Source organism: Staurois parvus, unplaced genomic scaffold (assembly GCF_062004578.1).
Source record: "Staurois parvus isolate SC_StPar_1 unplaced genomic scaffold, SC_StPar_1.0 ptg000214l, whole genome shotgun sequence".
Taxonomy (NCBI): Eukaryota; Metazoa; Chordata; class Amphibia; order Anura; family Ranidae; genus Staurois; species Staurois parvus.
The window spans coordinates 738,028-759,391 of record NW_028318010.1 but is presented as its reverse complement, the minus strand read 5'-3'; the positions used below and the strand labels follow the sequence as shown (position 1 = coordinate 759,391).

At 37.8% G+C, this 21,364-nt stretch overlaps 1 protein-coding gene across 1 annotated transcript in view; it reads left to right on the top strand.

Moving 5' to 3' along the window:
• MNMIP1 (manchette microtubule inner protein 1) overlaps positions 1-21,364 on the top strand; it is a 159,328-nt gene that overhangs the window by 113,148 nt on the left and 24,816 nt on the right. The window contains exons 10-11 of the mRNA XM_089678986.1: positions 5,328-5,373; positions 8,078-8,158. Of these exons, the coding sequence (XP_089535112.1) occupies positions 5,328-5,373; positions 8,078-8,158 (127 nt within the window). The remainder of the gene's footprint in view (positions 1-5,327; positions 5,374-8,077; positions 8,159-21,364) is intronic.

Here is a 21,364-nt window from a genome sequence, read left to right as displayed (position 1 = left end):
AATGATCTTCAAAGTGCACATTTCCTGTTATATACCAAAGAGCAGTAACCCGCTGTCTGCCCTACATATTCACTCCTGTGTAGACTGTCAGCATTACAGACACCAGAAGGGTAAAATTTACTTTAAATGATATTTATTGTATTACAATAAACATGGGAATCATTTTGTAGTCACAACAATGGTATTCACAACTATGATTTTAATTTTTGATTCTTTCCATATGTCTTATTCAACGGTTATCAATCTAGCTAGATTGTATATTAAAATATATGACTGATTTTTAAAACAACATACATTGTAATATAGCTAATTTTTTGCATGTCTCCATGATAGCATATTCAGCTTCCCAATTTAAAGAAGAGTGTCAAAAAATGTTATATGCATCTAATCTGGCCATCTAATATAACTCTGATGCAATTTCAGAATATTACCTTTTCTGTAAATAAAGGCATTGAAGAAACTCTAGCCCCCAACTGTTTTTTAGTTTTTTAAAGTGAAAGAAAGCGTTAGAACCTATATCAGGATTGTATTGTTGTCTGTAAATCTAATGAGGGGATCCATGGACAGATTTGTTTAGACTAGACTTTTAATGTAAATAATCAATCCCATTTTAGTGCATTCAATGTGACTTTATATTTTTATTTCTTCACTGGTGTTTGTTTTCTTAACCTCTTCCCCTCCACCCTATAGCAGAAGTACTGCTACAGGGTGGCGGTGCGGCGCAAAATAATATATATATGTGATTTTGTATTTCCGGGTAGGGGGTGCGCGTGCTCCGCCCTACCCGCGGCGCCATTGGTGACTACAGCTTTCGATCACCGGGTCCCAGCCCAAGATTACCCGCCGATCGCTGAGGAACATGCTGAGGAGAGGTCTGTATGTAAACAATACAGATCTCTCCCCTGTCAGCACCAGCATGCTGCTTTGTATTGCTCTTCATAGCAGCACCAGCATGCTTACATGCACATACCACACATAGTAAAACACACACAGCACACAGTTAACCCTTTGATCACCCCAGATGTTAACCCCTTCCTGCCCAGTGTCATTAGTACAGTGTCAGTGCTTTTTATTGATCACTGTATTAGTGTCACTGGAGATGTCAGTGGTAGTTAGTCAGTTCCCACCAGGGTCAAAATTGTCAGTTAAAGTCATGCAGCGCCGTAACGCAAAAAATGGCCTGGTCAGGAAGGAGGGTAAATCCTCTGGAGGGCAATTGGTTAAAGGAAAACATTTTCAGAGAAAAGCATAAAAACTAGCATTGCTGACTAATTGTTTTCCAAATGTAAGTTACATGACTGTTAAACTCATCCTCTGGCTTAAATTATTTCAGTCACTAACCCAGAAAGTATGAAAATAAGGACTTCTGACTTTTCTCTAAATTTCCTCATTAGTATACTTGTTTTGGGTCAGTGGTTCAGAAAGTATTGAAGCCAATGGATTAATGGCTAAGCAACTAGAATTTCAGAAAAATATTTTCACTGGCAGCTCCTTCTCTCAGGAAAGATTTGGTAAAACCGATATAGGCAGTTAATGCAGAGAATCCTGTAATTACCCTCTATGGTAAGGGGCATGTGCACTGTTTCAAAGACCTGAAGGAGAAATTACACTCTTTTTACTTTTTACCATGCACGAGATAGGGACATCCAAAAGCAGTAAGTTTGTCCTGCATGTTTATTCAGCAAGGCATCAAACAGAATTTCAATGCAGGAGGGCTTTGTACAGCAAGTCTGTAGCATAAGGCGTAGTTCACACTGGCATTGAAAATAGGCATTTGATGAGCATTAAAAACATCCCTCAAATGCCTGTTTTCAATGCCAGTTTGAATGATACTATGGGCAGCACACAGTGCTGTTCACATTATCAAAACATGAAAAATTGAAGCCTCAAGTCAAGTCAGGCTGCCACTGCATCTGACGTTTTGCATTGCACTAGGTGATGTAAGGCTTGGATGCAGCTGCTCGGCCATGGAAACCAATTCCATGAAGCTCTCTATGCACTGTTGTTGTGCTAATTTGAAGGCCACATGAAGTTTGGAGGTCTTTAGCTATTGACTCTGCAGACAGTTGGCGACTTCTGTGCACTGTGCGCTTCAGCATGCGCTGACCCCGCTCTGTCACTTTATGTGGCCTACCACTTTGTGGCTGAGTTGCTGTTGTTCCCAGTTGCTTCCACTTTGTTATAATACCACTAACAGGTGACTGTGGAATATTTAGTAGCTAGGAAATTTCACGGATGGACTCAAAAAATTCACTGAGCTCCTGAGAGCGACCCATTCTTTCACACATGTTTGTAGAAGCAATATGAATGCCTAGGTGCTTGATTTTATACATCTGTGGCCATGGAGGTGATTGGAACACCTGAATCCAATGATTTGGAGGGCTGGCCCAATACTTTTAGCAATATAGTGTCCACAATCCTGCCAGCCTGTGCCTTACAATATATATCAGCTAAATGTAAACAATCTCATTAGGGTGTGTCACCGTTTTAAAACCGTTATATCTAAGTATATTATGTACATGTGGCAACCATGACATGTCCATTAGGGGACATGCAATAAGGAGGAATCAGGAGAAACTGGACACTAGCAAACAAAAAAAAGATGTTGGCCAGCCAGATATAACGCCTCCCTCTCCCGGCATGCCTTGCTGGTGTCTTTTGGAGGATGGATTCTCTATTCAGATATGTTTAACTATTTCTTACAGATTTGTTTTGTTACATGGGCATATTGGTATTTTGTTGCTGTTGTTCACTCCTCACTTGGAAAGCTTTTGGACATCCAAGTTGTCTATTAATTCCCTTCTGATCTTGTGTCCCTTAATAAATTATAAAACAGCAGGATTTTTGTATCTATTGTATAATCCATTTCTTGAAGTTCAAAAAGGGACACAGAGACCACCCCTCTGCATTTGTGATCTACTTCTAATACTGCTTTTCTACTAAACTGAAGCATGCTGAAAGTGGGAAGGGTTAAACTTAACTGGCCGACTGCCTTTTTTGTTTGCCAGTGTCTCCTAATGGTGGCAGTATAACCCAGTTGTCTATAAATGTATTTCAGACCCCATGTCCCCTGATGGAATTCAAGAAATAGATTTTACAGTAGGTATAAAAATCCTGTTTTGTTCATAAGACCATATGCATTCTGTACATTTACTTGGGTTTGTCTGATCAACAACAGACTATTCACAGTCTCTAATGACATAAAATAATTATAATGCATCAGCATTTTTAATCACATTAAAGAGAGTAATATAATATATACTGTATATATATATATATAGAGAGAGAGAGAGATACAGTGTGCAGCATAAATGAATACACCCCTTTTGAAAAGTAAAATTTTAATCAATATCTCAACGAAAACAAGAACAATTTTCAAAATTTTGTCAAAACTAAGCTTTATACATGAAAGTAAAGTTAATACTATAATTTAGATTACAGAATCTAATCTAATTTAGATTGCTCAAATTAGTTGATGCAAAAATTAATACACCCCTCAACAAAAACTACTACATCGAGTGATTTGTATGACCTCCATGATTTGTAAGAACAGCACCAAGTCTTCTAGGAATGGAATGAACAAGTTGGCGACATATTGCAACATCTGTCTTTTTTGCATTCTTCAAGAACAACCCCTTTTAGACCCTTGATGCTGGATGGAAAGTGATGCTCAACTTGTATCTTCAGAATTCCCCATAGGTGTTCGATTGGGTTCTGATCAGGAGACATACTTGGCCACTGAATCACTTTTACCTTTTTTCTTCAGAAATGCAACAATGGCCTTAGATGTGCATTTTGGATCATTGTCATGTTGGAAAAGTGCACAACTACTAAGGGAACAGAGTAATGGTAGCATCTTCTCTTTTTAATATAGAGCAGTACATCTGTGAATTCATGATACCATCAATGAAATGCATCTCCCCGACACCAGCAGCACTCAAGCAGCCCCACTAAAGGACACTGCCACCACCATGTTTCACTGTAGGCACCATGCATTTTTCTTTGTACTCCTCACCTTTGCGACGCCATACAGTTTTGAAGCCATCCGATCCAAAAACATTTATCTTGGTATCATCAGTTCAGAGTACAGAGCCCAGTAGTGTTCTTCTTTTTCAGCATGGTCCCTGGCAAATTCTAGGGGGGCTTTTTTGGGCATGGACTTTAGGAGAGTCTTCCTTCGTGGATGACACCCATGCTTTCCATTCTTCTGCAGTGTACATCATATTGTGTCACAGAAAACAATCACCCCAATTTGGCTTTCTACTTCTTTAGCTAACTGCAGTTAACTTGCATGGTGATTTTCTTCAACCCTTCTCATCAGAAGACGCTCCTGTCGAGGTGTTAACCTTTGTGGACAGCCTGGACGTCTCTGTGATATGGTTGCAGTTCCATCTTCATTACATTTTTTTTTATCACTTTTGCTACAGTATTCCGACTTATAAGTAAAGCTTTGCTTATCTTCTTGTAGCCTGCACTTTTTTTGTGTGAAGAAATTATTCTTTCTCACGCCTTGTGACATTTCTCTTCCATGTGGTTCCATTGCTGACAGCATGAAATGGGAAGAGGTTTTCTTTGTTAAGCAACGCCCTTTTATAATCAGCTGTCTGCTGGACACCAATTAGACTCACCTGTAATTGAATTCTTGTTAATTAGGATTTTGTTATCTAAAATTTAGCTTTGTTCCTAAGACTGTCATTGGGGTATATTCATTTTTGCAACATGGTATTGAATGAGTTTGTTAGGAAAAATACTTATTTGTGTGTGCAAATTAACAAATCTTGTTTGCAATCAATGGCCCGCATTTGTGGGAGTATTTTGTAGTATAGTGTCCCATAGAAAATGTTGATTCTGAAAGGAAAGTAAAGGTTTTCTGACAAATCTGTTGGGGTGTATTAATGTATGCTGAGCACTGTATATGCCTGTGTTTATTTTATACTATATACTAATGCTGTCATGTTCTCTAGTACCAAATCAATGTATTTACTGTATGTATTTTAGTCAACACTGAATCAGTATACAATCAGCATACATAATCAGTTGATGCAACTGACTTCTATAACTAAATCACATACAAAGCAGACTGACAACTCATGGGGCCCCCGGGCAATAGGGGATCATGGGGCCCCTGTGTCCTTGCCCAAACTCAAAAAGCCTATGAAAAAGGTAGCAGGGGCATCTCATGGGGCTCCCTACTGACCCCGGGCCCTCGGGCAGTGCCCAAGTTTCCAAATGGTCAGTCCGCCCCTGATACAAAGGCAATATCCTTTTGTCCATAACAACATATTTTCGTAGTTGTCTTTTTATTTTCTTCTGATATATACTTTCAGAAAGCAAACAAGCCTCCTCAAAGAATAGCAACTGTGAAAGGACCAGGTTTGTAGATGATGATTCTTATTTCTATCAATATGATTTATATCTTTTTTATTTAAAATGTTACTCTGGGGTCAGACTAAGGTATGCAGAGCTTACCTATAACAACATAGTATAAAATCTGTATGCAAAATAGATGCTTTTCATTTAAACTGTGCATTTTTTTTTAAATGTACTTTTACTAAAGCAGTGGAATGCCCCATCCTTTTGGCCAGCACTGTGGACCACTAAAAGCAGTTACTTTTTGTGCTGGAGCTGCATTGCACTGAACAAGACTAAGCAGTTTCAAGCAGTCCATTGAACACATACTTGCCTGACCTGCAAGTCTGTGGTCACTCCCCTGGGTACACTACATGTGCTATGATTACTGATATCATTGTGTGTGAGAACAAATTTGAATATTTGCTCTGAGTGATCTTACTATCTAAGCTCTCATGTACACTGCAGCTGATAAACTCACGTTTAGGAGCTGTTCAGTGTTTTTTTCAGCAGCCCCTGAACGCACACTAATGTTTTCCTATGTGTCCATGTACACATCTTCGTTTACAGGAATTTGAGTTTACAGTAATTTTTTTGGAAAGCAGAAAACATGCTTTCAGCAGTTGATTTTGTCAGTGTTTCAAATGCAAAACGTGGCTAAAGGTGGCAAATAAGCGTTTGCGTTTTTAACTCTTCCAGTTCCCTATGCTGTCCAGAGCCTATTTTCATCATGAAAAATGCATGGAAAGCATTTTCAAGGTACTCAGATGGACAAAACACTGAACATAGGATGTTCCTACCAAGCTTTTCACACATTGTAATGACCAATTCCCACCTCAGACCTCTCCCACCCTTGGAAACAAAAGATATGTTAATGACCATTCACACCTCAAATTCCTCATGAAGACCCCTTGCCAGGTGACCTTAATGACTCACTCCACCAGACACCTTTCCCACCCTTGGAAACAATGTTAATGAGAAACTCACACCTAAGCTAATCTCAACACATACTGCTCTCTCTGCTTCTACTTTTTGTATTTCTCTGAAACAGTCTGAAAAAGTTAATAATTTACCACTTTTCAGTGCATTCTGGGCATTTGGGAGGTTCTCCTGTGCTTATCTTTAAAAAACTCTTCTAAACGCACATAAACCTGCATAAATAAGTTATGCGAATGCAGCTAAACAGACGTTTTTTAACCTATGTTTTTCAGCAGTCAGTTTCCATCATTCAGAAGAGTCCCGTGTACATGGGGCCTTAGAGGCTGACCACTAGAATGTTCAAGAGAGGAGCGCTTGGACAAAAAAAACACTGATTGCAGCAAAACGCATGTAAACAGGCCTAAACACTAGGTGCGTTTTGCGCTTGAGCGTTCATACAATCATATTCTGATCGTTGGAATGAATGAATGCCCAAATGCTTGATGTACCCAAACGCATCTAAATGCACCTAAATGCATTTGTAAAATGCGACTTTAGGCTTGTTTCCCACCCTTGGAAACAATGTTAATGAGAAACTCACACCTAAACTAATCTCAACACATACTGCTCTCTCTGCTTCTACTTTCTGTATTTCTCTGAAACAGTCTGAAATAGTTAATAAATTACCACTTTTCAGTGCATTCTGGGCATTTGGGATGTTCGCCTGTGCTTCTCTTTAAAAAATGTTTCTAAACGCAAACACGTATAAACGCTCATAAACACATTATGCAAACACAGCTAAACAGATGTTTTTAACCTAAGTTTTCCAGCAGTCAGTTTCCATCGTTCAGAAGTGTCCCGTGTACATGGGGCCTAAAGGCTATGCCACATATGTCTGTCTGTGCTGCTGGTTGAATCCAACAAGGCCATTCCCTTCATATGGTACTTACAGAGCGTGTGCTTTATCCAAGTCCTTACAAAATGCAGGGGATTTCCATTTAATTGCTGAATGGTTTAACTGCATTTAGAGACATATTGGAAGACACTGGAATTACTTTGCATATGATAAAACCAAAATTGCCCCGTGCTATGGGGGTTGATTTACTAAAACTGCATGGTGCAAAATCTGGTGCAGCTCTGCATAAAAACAATCACCTTTCATGTTTTATTGTCAAAGCTTAATTGAACAAGCTGAAGTTAGAAGCCAATTGGCTACCATGTACAGCTGCACCAGATTCAGAGTGCACCAGTTTTAGTAGATCTCCCCCAATATAATAATCTTAGTACACCACAGTGCTAAAGCTACAGTATGAATTTAATATTAAAGTTATTGTATTGTATAACAATATTGTATCTAATGTAACATACATAGAGTATACTGTATATTTTTTATATATACAACGTGGTACCTTTAAAAAATAAACAATGACAAGATCCATCATACTCTGATGATACATAAGATATTATCAATGGAAACACATACCCTTTGAGCATTAGTTTCAGGAGCTTTCAACCCACACAGGAAAGCAACTTTGTGATTCTAAAGTGGTAATATTCAGTAAAACACTCTGCAGCTTACACTTCAGTACAGGTTGAAGCTCCCACATGTGCAAGGAAGCGAGAGAATATTTTCAAGATTTCTAGTCTTCTCTGCTAGGTATATAGAGCCTTATTTTTTTGGGTGAGGGAGGAGGAACAGTATGAAAGAATACATAGTCATTTTTACAGCTTATAAACTGCTAACGGATAATTAGCCAGGTTACACTCACATTCCCAAATAACTTACTTCTTTGCTTTTGCTTTTTTTTAGCGGCTAAAAAAGATCCACCCAATATGGACCTCAAGTCCCCTGTGAACAGGCCGCAGTCTCCTGGTGCCTCAGCACAGAAAGGTAACATACATATTCTGCCATTCTGGATCCTTTTGGTTTTTTGTTTTTGGGAGTGGGGGGTGGTTCTAAAACTGGTCGTATACTAGTAAAATTTCATTTTTAGAATGCCGGTTTTATTTTCTAATGGTTACTGGGGTCAAATCTATTTGAAATTCGTTTTTTAACCATAGTGGTGAGAAAATTCAAAGGCGCAGGATGGACATTTTTTCTTAAACAAATAAAATTCTGTAAATGTGGTTCTCATTGGGAAAAATTTGTATATATAATGTGCATGTTCTAGACAACTGGATTTAATTTAAGTAGCAGGTCTGGACAAAACTTGAAGGGTCTTTGAACAAAATTAGTTGGCTCAGTTATGGCAAAATTTCTGCACGAACTTTCTAATGAAATTCTATTGGTGTAACAGTTGTGCTTGTGCATTCAGTTTTATCTTGCTGCAAACGTATTCATTGTCCACAGTAAATGTTTCAAAATTAGAAAGTACGGTAAATCATATGTATCCTGAAGAAATGGATCATATCATTTCCTAAATATATAGAGAACATATGTACAACGCAAACATGTTTAAAAAAGGGCATTTGTGAGTATTACTTCAAATTTATAGTTTTGATAATTATTTATTTGGCAAAGTAGTAAAAAGTATGAAGTAATGCATTATAAAGAACGTGTACTTCATGAAAAAAATGCAGAGATTAGAGTTTTGTAAATTTCCCTCTTAGGTCTGTCACACCAAAGATGATTGGTCATGAAATGTCTGTGTGGCCGGTGCAGTACATGTAAAATGAGCCCTCTTTTAGTCATTAACTGTTGTACAGAAGAAACTAAAAAGGAAAAACACATTATGGACTGTCCTTAGACTTAATAGCAGTGTAACATTTATAATGTGATGTGCTGTGTAAATTGACAGCGCTATATAAGTAACTGTAGCAAATAAATAATCTCTCCACTTCTAGAAATAGAGCTCCTTGTGATATTTTCTGTGACTGCAGACCTGGTTGCACAACTAACACTATCTAATTACCAAATCAGAAATAACATTTAAAGCATATCTAAAGGAAAAAATCAAATATTTTTTATATTTTCAATTAAATGTGGGGGCTGCATTAGTTTTCCTTTTTCAGGCTAATAACAGAAAATACCTGCTGATCTTGCTAGCAATATAGTATCCTTGTCACTTTGTGTGAGCTGAAAAGACAGCAAAAATTATTATTATTATATTATTACACAGGATTTATATAGCGCCAACAGTTGCTCAGCACTTTACAATATAACGGGAGACAATACAGCAACAATACAGGTTAATACAAGAGGGATAGGAGGGCCCTACTCCTTGGAGCTTACAATCTATGATTTCTTTCAAGAGTAAACTATTAATCCAACCAACTACCATGTAAAAAAAAAAAGATGAACAAAGGCAGATATGCTTGAAGTCTAGTCTTTGTGACAGCCATGGCTCCCTTTGTACATACAATGGAGAAATGAGTGTATGTGTAAATAAAAGAAAGATTCTTAAACAATGAATGCAGCCATCATATCTAAGGACTGGTAAGCTGCAATATATTACTTTTTTCTCTTTGGGTTTAGATGTGCTTTCAGGTTCTACATCACAATAAATACCTAACTCACCATACAAATCATAAATCAATTGTTGGATGTCAGCCAAATCTTTATTTGATCAAGACATAACATTTATGAATTACTTTTTAAAACCACCACTAAAAGTATATCAAATGTTTCTTAGTTGGTTAGAATCCCTTGTGTCAATTCCTAGATCCAATAGATCCTCAATATATGCATAAAATGGTACCTTATTTTTTCTTAATCACAAAGTAATCCCCTAATTTCTGTAATGGTTCCATCACTCTTGCAATACACAGTTCTGTGTGTTTCAAGCAGTATTCATCAGTTCACTGTCAGTTCTTTGTGCCAATGTGTCTCCTTCCAAGATTAGTATTTGCAATATGTTGTAAAGCAACTGTGTCAATGGAATGTCCTGTATTCCTTCCATAAAGTATCTCCTAATGTTTTGACAGTATCTCAGATTTTTTAGTGAACTTGATTTTTGAGCCATATGATGGTTTGTGACGGGTTAAGGGGAAAAAAATGATCAGGCATGTTACCTCTTTTTCCGTAATAGCTATTCTTTTTTTAACTTGCTGGATTTTCTCTAAAATTACCTCTGTCAGTAAAACATATTTTTTGTATAAACGTGAAATGCATGCAGGGATATAGCTGGCAGAGTGCATAGGCTATGGTGAGTATTTGCATAGGATTTTTCCAGGGTTCTGAAGTGGGGATCAAGGCAGTAGAAATGTCTGCTGGAAGTTGAGTAGTGACATCGATGGGCTTCTTCTAAAATGTCAAGAATGTCAGAAGCCAGATTCATTTTCAAAAAGTGGATCATGGTACATGACAGGCTTGGTATATTTAGCATTTGGCTTCTGCCTAGAATGCAGGAGTCGGTACTTAAGTATATGGTGCAACCAGAGCCAAGCATGGCATGCCCTACAGGTGCATTACCATTGAACTATGTATAACATACATTTTGATGAAAGCGCATCAAAGATGCAGCAAACAGGAATTTTATAAAGCACATGTAAAATACACAGGTGGGAACAGTGCCTTAACCACTTCAAATCTGGACACTTTCACCCCCTTTCTGTCCAAGCTAATTTTCATCTTTCAGAGTTATCACACTTTGAATGACAATTGCGTGGTCATGCAACACTGTACCCATATGAATTTTTTAGCATTTTTTTTTAGACAGATAAAACTTTATTTTGGTGGTATTTATTCCCCACTGGGATTTTTATTTTTTGCCATATAATTGAAAAAGTCCACAAATTTTGATAAAAAGTGTTTTTCTTATAAAATGTTGGAAATAAATAATATTTCTTCATAAATCTTGACCAAAATGTATTCAGCTATCATTTTAGTAAAAAAAATAACCCAAATTAGTTTATAACCAAAAATTATTACTTTATTATTATTAACATTTTTTACATTTTTATTTTTTTTTTATATTTATTATTTGTTTTTTTAACATACTATCACCCTAGCAGTGCAGTGTCACCATAGTGACACTGTACTACTTGTGGGGGGGTGATGAAGATTTTTTTTTTTTACACTGATTGCTTTTACACCCATAAAGGCTGTAAAAGCAATCATTTCTCCTTCTCTCTGGCTGCATTCTTGCAGGCATTGAGAAATACTGTGTGAGCTGTGTTTGGTCTCTGCTTGTCACATGGTACAAGGCTGTTGTGAATAGACATCTTGATTACTACTGTTCATGTGATCACTGATTGGCCAATCAGTGATCACATGATCAGCACCTCACAGAGGCCCCGTAAAGCGATCGGTGTTCCACTGTGTCCTCCGGACATAGCGGGCACGGGATTGCGGTGCCGCGTGCTCCCAGGGAGCGTGCACAGGCTGAAAATGCGGGCGCCGTTTATGAACGGCAACCCACTCCTGCACTCCTCCCATCCGGCCGTTTATGTACATGGGTCAGACGGGAAGTGGTTAAGATACCAGATTATGCTGTCACTTGGGAACACTCAAATGGTCCCACAGAGCATTCTTATATCAGCGGTCTGTTTTCCTTTGTTGTATCAAACATATCCTTGGCCACTAATTAAAACTGAAATCCAACATCTAAACCAAGGAACAAAAAGCAATATTTTGCAGCCTACAGTTCATGGATGTGGTGGCTGCATTAGTTTTCTTTTTTTTTTCTACGCCAAGGACATTTGTAGCATGTACACAGAAAATACAGTATCCTTGCCAGAAATGCAGTGTCCTTGTCACTTCCTGTGACCAAACCTAATAATATTTTCCTTCTTAGCTAGCTTCAGTAAACTACCAATTGCCGTGTCCCCAATGTAATGGAGATGAAGAGATATGAAAATGTTTATAGTGCATATCTGGAGGGCTGCCTAGGGTGACAACCATGGCTCCATCCATAGATACAGTAGAGAACTGATGTAGCCACACAGGGACAGAAAGTATATTATTATCAGGATAATTGGTTGAAAATAAAGCATTGAAGGAGCTTGAAAAGAGGAAACATGGAACCACTAAACCATGTCCAATAGTCTTCAATATTATACATTTTTGGTTTTGGGTTTAGATACACTTTAACTTTCTTGGCTACTTTCTATTGCACCAGTCTAGTCAGTACCTGGTTGTTGCCTTCTCCAGATTACAAATAGGAATTATCTGCTTTTTTTTAACACAAAGACCATTGTCCTAAATCCATAGCTATGGCTGCAGTGCTGGAGGGTCATTTATCCCCCAACAACACATTTCTGTCTTTGGGCTATGGCGCTAATGATGAAAATGCTAGGACTATCCTGACGATAGACACAGGGGATGATTTATTATAAGCAAACAAACTCTGCACTTTGCAAGTGCAGCTGCACTCATTTTCCCCAGAGCTTAGTGAATGCGTTGAAGCTTCCCTTTGTAAAGAATACCAGTGCAATGTGCAAAGAAAAAAACTAAGTGCACAGCCTATTTGCCTTTAGTAAAGCAACCCCATTGAGTCACTCACATCCTTCTGACCTCAGAAAACTTGTACGAATATAGAATATATGAATATAGCCACTGGTGTTATTTGGAATTAGGATTTCTGTGCTGTAAGACATCCATACTGACCACTGCACCTCTATTCTGCTCAAATTTACTTCTTCCTTAAATCTTACCTATATATCAGCATTTTCAGTGATGATTTTGAGCCTGTCTGTCTGTATGGTTCCTTTGGTTGCATGTAATAGGGTGCTATTTCCTGGCTTGGTTCTCAGAAACCATCAGCAACTCACATTTTTCTTTTCTTGTCATAGATCTTAGTGTTATTAGTTTACAATGTTTGTAATTCACATATTTTGCCTTGACATTCTGCCTGGACATGAACCTGAGCTGGAAAGTATGGATAAAGGGTGAAAGAAAGAAAGGAATACTTTGGACTCATTAGCCTTGTGTTTATGTACTAGTTATTTATATACTGCTCAACTACTTGTACAGGGGCGGTAGAAGGGGGTTACTTGGGTTTGCTGAAGCACTCCCAAAAAATTTTCTAGCACCCCTATAAAAGCATAGTTAGAATCCAGCATTCCTAATCATTATCAGAATTTCACCTGTCCTTGAATATTTGCAATTGCCTTGATATAAACAGCTCTACTGACAAGGACTTGTTGCTGTCTGTGAAAGGATGCAGAGGCTCCTGGCTGCTGTTCCCTATACTTTGCTTTTAGGTCCATGTCCTGGAGCTCTGTCCGGGCTGTTCAGTAAAGCACATTGATCTAGTGGCATGGAGCTGCAATTGGATGTTGGTGGGAAGAGGAAGGAGTTGCAGTGCCAGTGGGAATGGAACAGCAGGACAGATGGTGGGTGAAATGAAGCTGGCTGCTGTTTACCAGACTGACTGTATACGTATTTATCTGATGGTAATTTGTGTGTTTGTATGTATATGTTTGAAGGTGAGAGTGTATGTATGCATGTACATGTAACTGAGAGCATGTATATATCAGAGTGTGTGCATGTATGTATATATGTATATAACTAATTGTATGCATATATCTGAGTGTATTTGAGTGTTTTTTATACTGTTTCTTGGTGTGTGTGTGTGTGTGTGTGTATTTCAGTGTATTTATTTACACTATATTGCCAGAGGATATTGGGACACCCCTCCAAATCATTGTATTCAGGTGTTCCAATCACCTCTATGGCAACAGGTGTATAAAATCAAGCACCTAGGTTTGCAGACTGCTTCTACAAAAATTTGTGAACTAAATATTCCACGGTCAACTGTTATTGGCATTATAACAAAGTGGGAGCAACTGGGAACAACAGAAACTCAGCCATAGAGTGGTAGGTCACATGAAAGGTCAATGCATGCTGAAGCGCACAGTGCACAGAAATCGCCAATTGTCTGCAGAGTCAATAGCTAAAGACCTCCAAACTTCATGTGGCCTTCAGATTAGCACAACAACAGTGCATAGAGAGCTTTATGGAATGGGTTGCCATGGCCGAGCAGGTGCATCCAAGCCTTACATCACCAAGTGCAATGCAAAGCGTCGGCTGCAGTGGTGTAAAGCATGCCACCACTGGACTCTGCGTGTTCTCTGGAGTGACCGATCACACTTCTTTGTCTGGCAATCTGATGGATGTGTCTGGGTTTGGCGGTTTCCAGGAGAACAGTACTTGCCTGACTGCATTGTGCCAAGTGTAAATTTTGGTGGAAGGGGGATTATGGTGTGGGGTTGCTTTTTAGGGGTTGGGCTTGGCCCCTTAGTTCTAGTGAAGGGAACTCTTAGTGCATCCGCATACCAAGACATTCTGGACAATTTCATGCTCCCAACTTTGTGGGAACAGTTTTGGGATGGCCCCTTCCTGTTCCAACATGACTGCGCACCAGTGCACAAAGCAAGGTCCATAAAGAGATGGATGAGCGAGTTTGGGGTGGAGGAACTTGACTGCCCTTCACAGTATCCTGACCTCAACCCGATAGAACACGTTTGGGATGAATTAGAGAGGAGACTGCGAGCCAGGCCTTCTCATTCAACATCAGTGCCTGACCTCACAGATGCGCTTCTGGAAGAATGTCCAAACATTCCCATAGACACACTCCTAAACCTTGTGGACAGCCTTCCCAGAAGAGTTGAAGCTGTTATAGCTGCAAAGGGTGGGCCAACTCAATACTGAACCCTATGGACTAAAACTGGGATGCCATTAAAGTTCATGTGCGTGTAAAGGCAGGCGTACCAATACTTTTAGCAATATAGTGTATTTGAGTGTATGTATATAGTATGTATTTATGTATGTATATAACGGAGCATATATAAAAATATCTGAGTCTGTGTATGTACTGTGTACATATGCTCAGATAAGAAAGCGCTGCTTATCCTCCAATGATGTGAACCAAGATATAAATAAATTGTTGAAATATACAAAATGGTACTTTTCAGGCATGTGCAATGTAACAAAACCATATTTTAGAACATTCAATAACAGTCTTATTTCACAAGAAACTATTTTCATAGAATGGCACTTGTACATAAAACACTATGGCTAAAATATATAGCTAATACGTCACCATATTCTCTCTACTACCCCATTTTTTCGTATGTACTCTGGAGCTAATTGAGTAAACCATCAATTTTCAGTTTCTTGAATGGGAAATGGCACAACGGTTTTCAAAGCACCTTCTTCATCAGAAGCAAAAGCTAAATTAAAGCAGATGACCAAAAACATTTATCTTCCACATGGATTTTAACAATCACATTCACAATGCTGCAGTCACGGTAAACACACAATATATGTAGATGAGCAAAGAGGATGTAGCCTGACAAGAACCCAAGAATGTGTGCTGGTAAATAGGCCACTTTAGTCTGTCCACGATTTGCGTATCATCACCAAGGTTATCATGTGTTCCCTCCTTCCTTGAGGGAGCTTATGATAACACTGGTCAAGCGTACATATAGGAATATGGGGTAGTAAAGAGAATTATGGTGACATATTAGCTATATAAGTATATATGCCATAATGCTTTATGTACAAGTACTCTTCTTTTAAAATAGTTTAATGTATAATAAAACTGATATTGAATCTCTAAAAATATGGTTTTGTAACTTTGTACATACCTGAAAAGTCCAATTTCGTGCGTTTCAACAACTTGTAGATACAGTCTAAGAAACAAAATATAAACATCTGATAATTCCTACAATTAGTTCATAGTCATTCCCATATATATACATATATATATACCTAAAAATAATGAACAAAATATTCCATATATATATAAACACCTAAAATAAATTTTAAACATGAGTATATTTAATGAATTCATGTAAATGTCCACCATGAAATAACTGAAGTCCATTCATGTGAAAATATATTGAAAATTGTGTTTTTCTTTTAACAGAAGACAAAATTTGTCCAAAAATCTTATACCATCACCTCGTGCCTCACACCCAAAGGCTACATTCACAGGCATTTTAGGAATTCCTGCTGCAGTGCTTAACAGTTGTGAGTGGCTAGATGCGGCCGCCAAGCCTGTACACTTCACTTACAGGTTGTCGACAAATGCAGCTATTCATGACTGTTCATACAGCCAGGGATTACCTGCAGCTATCATTGCTGGACACACTTTGTGTATTCATGTCTATAGACAATGTATGCAGCTCCATAATATCCTGGATTGCAGAAATACACAGTGTCTTTATGCTGCATGGGCTAATGTGCCCATATGCATGAAGCCAAATATTGTATTTCTTTTTTGTATTTATTTGTTTATTTATTGGTTTGTGGATTTGTTTTCCTTACAAGCTAGGCTGCAGTTATGATGTCTAAAATTGGTATATTATAGTTATTGTAATCCTATTTGTAGTGAACATTACATTATAATAATTTGTTTTGTAACAGTGACAAATCAGTTTTTAGTCATTTGTTAGCAATAGATGGTCACTTGCTTGTGGTTGTGGCTAGAGTGTAAAATTATTAGAGACAATACAAGTTTCCTGTGAGCGCTGAGATATTAAATTTTTTTATGATTACAGATATTAGAAGTTGTGTTTTTTACACTCCAGGTAAAATTGAAAATTAAAGTTTAATTGCATACAAGGAGAACATCCTCATGCCCAGTAAAGCTGGCCGTGCGCTAGTAGATTTTTTATAGACATTCCTAGAAAATTCGAATCAGTACATTCAATGATTTGATGCATGTTGTTCAAAAGTAAATTTTTTTGAACATTTGATATTGGAATGAATAAAGTTTCCTGAACAAAAACCACATTTATTGTTAAGCTTGCCATACGTGGATCGAAATTTGTCCAGTTCAGCAGGACCGGATGAATTTCAGTCCATGTGTGGGCAGGCTAGTTGCACACAAGTCAGTCTATCAATTTACTTGTGTACAACCAAACTGTCCAGTTCTACCCGAACGATCAGAGCTGTCAGTTATACCCAGCAACACTGATCATTGTAATCTGACAGCAGGGAAGGCCCCCCCCCCCTGTCAGAATACAATGATTCAGCGGGAAGGATCCCCCCCCCCAGCCTCATCTGTGTGGATAGGGTAATTGGATCTTTTTTTTTTTGTTCATTTGCTGGTTGAATAAAAAAGAAAAGAAAAAATATATGGACTACTTCATTTGTTCCAGGAAATTTCTCTATCCTGCTCCTTCAAATTTTCTCATCACTATGATCAAAAATAAATAAAATGATTCGACCCCATTACGAATTAGAAAATTGAATGAATGTTCTTAAAACAAAAATGAACAAAATTCTACTAGTGTATAGGCATCTTTATTCCATGTTGCGTTAAGGCATTGCTCTACTGCACTTCACCACCATATTCCCTGTTGCCTGTTATCTGAAAACCCCTGCTTGTGGTGTCAAGAGGTTTATTCCTAAACACACCCTTGGCAGACACACTGCTGTCGTTCATACAGACAACCTGATGTAAGCAATGTTTTCTCCCAGTTATTGAAATTTAACTCTGACTAGAAAGTTTGAATGCAATTGGTGATACGGGAAGCAGAAGGTAAGAGAATTGCACAGCATAGACTTCAGGAAGTATACTGCCAGTAACCCTGTGAAGTGTTGAGTAAACTTCCTGATGTTACACAGCAACAGTGTCTGCTGCGTAGTGTCTGTATCTCTGTGATTGGTTTGACTTTTTGTCTGGAATGACTGTTTAGTTTTCCTAATGATTACTATAGTGTTGGTGTCAGAGCATTTTATGCAGACATTGACAGAAGTTTCTGCACATATTACTTATTTCTTTTATATAGTGGCAGTTAATACATATCACTTTAATGAGTAGGTTGTATATAGAGCTGATTATATCAGTCCTTGTCATATTCATACAAACCCATAAACACTCTAGGGTCAGTTTAGGTACAAAACAATGAACTATCACACAAAGAAAACCCAAACGGAGAACACACCTACTCCATGCACATAATTGCCTGGTTGGAAATGAACGCAGAACTCTTGCAGTACAAGGCAAGCATGCCACCACTTAGCCACTGTCCCTCCCCATTAAGTGTTAAAGGACATGCAATTTTTAACAAATATTTACTGAAACAGTAGAATTTAAACTGTGTGAAAATACTGTCCCTGCGATGAGGAACAAACTTTGAATTGAGCAGTCTAATAAGGGATGAGTCACTGGGATGAGGCAAAGATTGTGTGTGTGTGTTCAACTTGCGTTATTGAGGTCTATAAACAGTTTTTACAGTAACATGAGAGCCTGGAAAACCTGAAAAGCTAGTTCAAAGAATGCAGATATTTCCAAAATTCTATATTTACCTGAAAAGCACCTTTAAAAACAAATGCATGTCCCTCATTTTCCATCTTGATGGTCCCTTTAAGTGCTGCTTTGGAGAACACAAAGTAGATGAACACTCATGTCTTGAATTCCAATGTCCCTTGACTGAAAAATGCAAAATTGCATGTTTAAGTCATTCCTTCACGTGATATTGAAATAAAAAAATAATAATTTACATGATCCAATCCAAAGAGAACCGAAAAAAGACAATAAAAGAAATGAAGAAGCTGCCAATGCTGACCTCTTAAAACCCTAAAAATCTCAGTTACCTGACTATCGTGCTTCTCCTAGGGGCTTCACTATATCCTGGTCAGGAACAAGCATAGAGATCAGAAGTTTTGACTTTTCTGATCTTCATCTTTTTCCTGAATCCTTGATATGGAAAGTATTGAAACAAGAGGATTAGTGTGGCAACCAGGCAACTAATTGAAGGTCAGCAATGATATTTCTCTCATGACACATGCAGTTTATGGAAAGATGTGACAGCTAATTTAAAACAGTCCTGTTTGCAAAAAAGAAAAAATATAGCCCCAAGCAAGTAGGACATAACTTTTAGTATATTTTGTTTCTGATCAATGATAAGGGATCCTATTTACAAAAAAAGACACCTTTATGGAAATCAAACCAATTGCATGATAGCATGAAAAGAACTGCAGTTATTGTCTGATGTTTTGAAAGAAAATACCAACAGGAAATCAGCATTGTAGAGAGACTCTAAGTGATTGCTCACATAACAACAGTTATGAGTTGAGTCATCAACATGTTTTGTGAAGTATGCACAGATAACCTGTGAGTTGAGTAATAGTTTAGGTAACTTTGTTGGAGAAACATGAAGGCTGCCATTTCTGACATTCTAATGAAAATACTAGCTGTCTTGCTGCCAATAAACTTGCATTTTTGGAAGGAGGATGGCAATGGCCGCCAAATGGCCGACTTTGCTTTAGCACAAAAATGCTTACTTGCATATTTCTAGAGACGTTCAGAGAGATACAGAAATGGCAATGATGACCAGAATAAAGTCAAACCAAAACTACATATATGAATTAATATTTACATACTCTCCTTGTTTTTCTGGGTCGAAGCTCATGTTAGTACTCGTTTTGTATATCCAATAAGACCTGTACAATGTATTGTGGATGTGACAGAAACAACAGCCCATAGCATCAAGACTATAATTACTTTTATTAAAGAGGTTATTTGGATTTGGTTGCTACTGGTTAATGGATTTGGTTGCTACTGGTTATTGCATTTTTTTTTACAACCACAAAATCACAAAATGTTGATTAGCAGAGAATTTGTTTATGATTGAGGATATGTAAGTTTGCATAGATTAGACCTTGTTGCTAAGTTTTAACCTGTTCTTTGTTATTTAGGGCTCATGCTCATGAACATAAGTACAGGCATATGGCTGCACAGCATAAAATAGAGCTGTATTTACAGCACTTGGGAGCCCCAGAAGGGGTGTTTTTCTGCCCATACTACTGTTTTACAAAATACAGGCGTACCTCGGTTTAATTCGTTCTGCGGGACTTTTCGTATTGCGAATAATTCGGAAACTGAAATGCGGTTTCCCATAGGAATGCATTGAAAACCAATTAACTAACCAACCTGTTCCGGAGGTCAAAAAAAGTAAAAAAAAAGTCTTTTATCTGTTAAAAACTCTTTATAAAGTGCATTTTAAAGGCCTAAATACTGTACAGAGACATGATTAAAAATTAATTTGTAAATGCATTGAAAACCAATTAATCCGTTCCGGAGGTCAGAAAAAAGTCAAAAAAAGTTCTGTCTGTTCAAAACTCTTTATAAAGTGCACTTTTAAGGCATAAAGGGACATGATTAAAAAAAATTTCTTAAATGCATTGAAAACCAATTATAGTAATCCATTCTGGAGGTCAGAAAAAAGTAAAAAAAAGTTGAGACAGAGATATAATTAAAAATTAATTCGTAAACACATTGAAAACCAATTAATCCATTCCAGAGGTCAGAAAAAAGTAAAAATAAGTATTATCTGTTCAAAACTCTTTATAAAGTGCACTTTAAAGGCATAGTACTGTACAGGGACATGATGAATAAAACATTTGTAAATGCATTGAAAACCAATTAATCCGTCTGTATTGTGAAAAAAATTGTAAACTGAGCCATTATTTTCAATGGATTTTCATTCGTAAACCGAAAATTACATTAACCGAGGCGCTCGCAAACCGAGGTACGTCTGTACGCTTTGTTGCTGTCATCTTGTGTAAATGTCGGTGCTCATGATTACATGTACATGGCAGTATTTTCCAAAGAACCCAAAGGGAAAATAATCAATGTAAGTATAATAGCAAGCACATGTGTTTACATGAGATTACAGCAGCTCTGTGTAGCTTGTAATACAGTATTATGGGCAGAAATACACTGTACCAGGGGTTTCCGAGCACTGTAAATACAGGGTTATTTTATACTGTATGGCTATACCCCTGTATTTACGTTGGTGTGCATGAGCCCTTTCATGTGCACAAGCTCTTACATGTTCAGTGATGCCAGCTAGTGTAGCTCCCACTATGATTTCAGCACTACGACTATGAGAGCTGCGTCTCTCATACACAGAAGATGTACTGTCCTCTCCACTTGTCTATTCACAGAATGCTTTGTATTTGGTCAATTAAATATAAGGCACCCTGTGAATGGATAAGGGGAGAGGATAGGCTAATAAACAACAGTATGGCTTTGGTGTATGCGATCTGCAGCTCTCATAGTGGCACCACCTGAAATATAGCAAGAACTATACTATCTGGCATCAATTAAACTGTAAATAATAATAGAATTGCAGTGATCCTGGAGATGACATGAAGTTCATTGCCTAGACATAAAATTGCCTGGAGTCCTGCTTTAGC